A 4,005-nucleotide genomic window follows, 5' to 3' on the forward strand; every position below is an offset into this window, starting at 1 on the left:
ATGCATTCAGATGATAATGAAGCCCTGAATACACTGATGCCCCATTTGAAAATGATGCAGGACAATACAATAGAGACCACATGATATTTATTAATAGTCACAGTTGAAACTGCCTGTAAGCTGTATGTACTGTATAAAGATAAAAAAAGACAATAGTAGATACAAAAGCCATTCAATGATTGTCACACTGAATCCTGAGAGAAACCATGATATAGCATATAGTTTTTAATAAAGATATAGTATATTTATGACATCTGGGTTTTAGTGATACTGTTTTCGGCGTATTCTGTAAGCTAATATCATTCACTTCTGCTTGAATCAAACTATGTTCAGACAACAGTAGAAAACAATGCCTATGAGCATAAATAGCATAAATAGTCACAAACTATCTTTATAATTTACAAAAATACACATTTTCAAGTCCACATGTATTTACATGAGCCATAGTGCTGTGATTTCAGTCAACATGGAGGATATAAAAGTAAGGCAAGCCCTGTGTGGGATCATATTGGTATTAAATCAATTGGTACTGCATTTGGAAACTGTGTAAATATACAGTAAACCCTTCATAGCAGGGCACGCTCATCTCATATGATTGTCATTTTGAGGTAATGGCGGTCTCACAAAGGCAACTTTGGCAGGCTTGAGTTGGTTATGAATGAACAGTTTCAACACATGCGATCGACTGGAAGAATTTGGCCACTCCAAAAAAAAAAAAGAAACTGGTGAAATATCAAACGCACATTTACATCTTAAACATGACAGAGTGGTTCTGACCACAGGAACAGGGAGCGTTTCTGCTGAAACTGCCAAAAAAGGTAAAAAATGTGTTTAAAATATGACAAAGACATAAGTGTTCAGTGGTTGTCTTACTTTGCAGGTATATTTTAGCATTAAGAGCAAAGTAGGAGCTTTGATACAGTGATAAAAAAAGAGTAAAAAGATAAGTGCTCGCTTGTTCTTTGAGTTCCCGGCTGCTGTTTCCACCGTTTGAGTGTTCGTCACGTTGAATCAAGTTTACCTAAAATACTCTCTAGTTGTCTGATCTCTCCAGTGAGCTGAACACTGTTCATGATGCAGAGAAGCTGCTGCCCCGCCTGCACTCTGACCTCTCTGCTCAAACGTGTGTTTTTGAGTGTTCTGGGGGGGATTCGCTGGGCGGTGAGCCCCTGAACCAGCGTGGCGTCGTGGTGGATCAGCTCCTATAGCTCTGTCCCTTCCCTGGGGTAAATCAAGCTGTTGACACTGAAGCTGTTGTAGAAGTGACTGTTGAACTGTCCGCTCTGCCCGCTGCCAAACGTGTTGTAGTACACTCCACGGTTGAAATGCAAGCCCTCGCCGTGCTCTGACGTCCCCGTGTCCTGCCCGCCGTGGTTCAGGTGGTAGGGGCTCAGGGCCGTAATGTTCCTATTCGACAGCTCGTTCACCAGTCCCAGGGAGCCCTGCCGGCCGGGGGCCCCCGAGCCGAGCGTGGACATGCTGCTGTAAAAGTTATTAAAACAAGGAGCTGCCGAGGCCAGTCCGGGCGGCGATGATGACGACGAGCTCTTGTGGTTCTCGCTCATCGCCTCCATCTCTGGAGAGGACGGCCCCAGGAGCTGAGGGCTGTCCGAAGGCTTCAATGAGGCCGCCACCGCTGGCCTGCCATCCTCCACTTTTGTGGCCCCTGCCGCCGCCGCAGCCACCGCCGCTCCCCCTGCGCTGCTCGGGTCGGACCGCCTTTTCCTTTTCCTGCGGAAATTTCCGTTGTCAAACATCTTTTCACAGTTCGGGTCCAACGTCCAGTAGTTTCCTTTTCCTGTAATTGAAGATGAGACGACAACTTCATCATTTCAGTTTTCGCTGAATGAAACTTTACTTTGAAACTTTGTTCCAAGTTTTGGGGTCTGATATATCAAAATTATAAGATTTAAATAAAATATAAAATTTAATTTTACTTAAATTTACCCTTTTTTGGCCATTTCCTGTTCAGATATGACTACAAATCAACACATTAGAAACACAATTTGTTTGTCAAAGCATAACTTCTAGCCCAAATATTCAAATGAACTGTTGCCATTTATCTCACGTTTCTTGCTGTTTTTAGTGTTTTCTGAAGTTCTGGACTCAGTTAAGGTGCAGTTTAGGGGACGAATAATAAATAATGAGCATATTTCCTGAGTTGTCATTCAAGTCTGAACTGATGCAAAGGTTAGGACTAAAAACAACACTCCAGTCACGTTTGAGCACATTAAAGCACCATTTAACAGAGACAAAATGCTGAAATATGAAAGAAATATTTGTAAAATATTCCTTCTAAAATAAAATGTATCTGTACTACTTAATAGGGAGTCTTTAATTGTCTTGTTTTATTAAATTATGTTGTTAAAAACGTCTTTGGAATTACTGAATATCTGTATCTGTACTTCTGTTGTAGTATTTTTTACAGCTCGGGTAAATTCTTGTGTAACATTTTAATAACTTATTGCTTTTAAAATAAATTAGAAAATGACCACAAAGCATCAATTATAGGATTTCTTTTTTTACAGAACATTATTCAGAGTTGAGTATTGGGAAAACTTATCTTAACATGTTTTATGAAAATTTGATCATTTGAAAAATAAGCGGGTGTTCATGATCATTATTATAGTGAAGTTTCTCTCTTCTTTTTCACATTTTTACCGCAGTTCAATTCATGTTAACCTTATTTCCCGTCTAATTCACCCGCACGGGAACTTGAAGGTGGGCAAACTGTACCTAAATGCCACATTATTATAGCTCATATTACTTCTAAGATGGTTTGCGCTGGTGCGTTCACGGTACCTGGATCGTCCTCGTCCCTCGGCACTTTCTTGAAGCAGTCATTCAGTGACAGGTTGTGCCGGATCGAGTTCTGCCAGCCGGCTTTGCTCTTCTTATAAAAGGGGAAATTATCGGCGACGTACTGATAAATCTGGCTCAGGGTCAGCTTCTTCTCGTGCGCGTTCTGGATGGCCATGGCTATGAGCGCGGAGTAGGAGTACGGCGGCCGCACCAGCTTCAGCAGCTCCTCCTGGCTGGCGATAGACAGCCAGCCCAGGTCGGGCCCACCAAAGCCAGGTGAGTTTGTTATGAACTGCCGCTGCGAGCCGTAGGAGGGCGGGATGAACGACGCCGGGTTGTTTCCGTGCAGGTAGGATGCGGAGGAGTTGACTCCCGGCCCGTTGAGCCACAGGTACGGGTTTGGAGACGATGCGTAATCTCCGAGGCCGTAGCCGGCGGGTCTCTGCGCGCCCTGGAGGCTCTGCTGGTGGTACATGCTGCTGAAGTTATCGCAGTAGACAGCGGCCATGTCCGGGGCCTCCTGGGCGCCTTTAGGTGGGAGAGAGCCGACGGTAGGGGAGGTGTGCTGGTGGTGCTGGTGATGGGACTGAGGGTCGATGGAGTTCATCACTCCCCGCGGGAAATCCCAAAGGAAATGCTGAAGCGGTTCAGGTGGCCTCTCCCGGTGGTGCGCAGACAGCAGCAACAAGTGTCAGGGAGGACGGAGGAGTTTGGGGAGTTTTAATAGTATAAACCCTTGACAGCAGGCACATGCAGGCACAAGATAAATCCCGGCAGCCAATAGACACACGGTGAGTAACAGGAGGTGTGGTCATGATCCACCTCGCTCCGCAGAGACCGGGTCAGCGGTGCCCAAACGTTTCCCCTGGCAAAGCCTGAATCCTGGAGAGGCTCGAGCGGCGGCTGCGGGGTTCACATTTCTCTGAGGGGCCGAGGCTGTGATTATATCACCTCAGTCAACAAACAACAAACTTGGCTCAGGCTGCAATGGAAACAGTTTTTCTGAAGTATCCGTGGAGAGGCTGCGCTCTGTAATCCTCTACCATGTTTCATCCAAGGAGAAGAGGAAGAAGATGCTGCATGCGGTTGTTCAATATTCTTCATCGCTTTATAGCACAATTTCTGTGTTTACAGTTAATCAATGCTCGATCAGTGCCCATCAATACTTCAAACTGGATTATATCCCCCAACCTGTTTTCTAGA

At 45.1% G+C, this 4,005-nt stretch overlaps 1 protein-coding gene across 1 annotated transcript; it reads right to left on the minus strand.

Annotated features, from left to right (window-relative positions):
* Window positions 1-1,202: 1,202 nt before the first annotated feature.
* On the minus strand, window positions 1,203-3,409 carry foxi2 (forkhead box I2). Its single transcript, XM_070979758.1, has 2 exons — window positions 2,803-3,409; window positions 1,203-1,798 (listed from the first exon to the last, which is right to left on the minus strand). The coding sequence occupies exons 1-2, from the start codon at window positions 3,407-3,409 to the stop codon at window positions 1,203-1,205; spliced, it is 1,203 nt and encodes a 400-aa protein (XP_070835859.1).
* Window positions 3,410-4,005: the final 596 nt, after the last annotated feature.

Source organism: Chaetodon trifascialis, chromosome 14, assembly GCF_039877785.1.
Source record: "Chaetodon trifascialis isolate fChaTrf1 chromosome 14, fChaTrf1.hap1, whole genome shotgun sequence".
NCBI lineage: Eukaryota > Metazoa > Chordata > Actinopteri > Chaetodontiformes > Chaetodontidae > Chaetodon > Chaetodon trifascialis.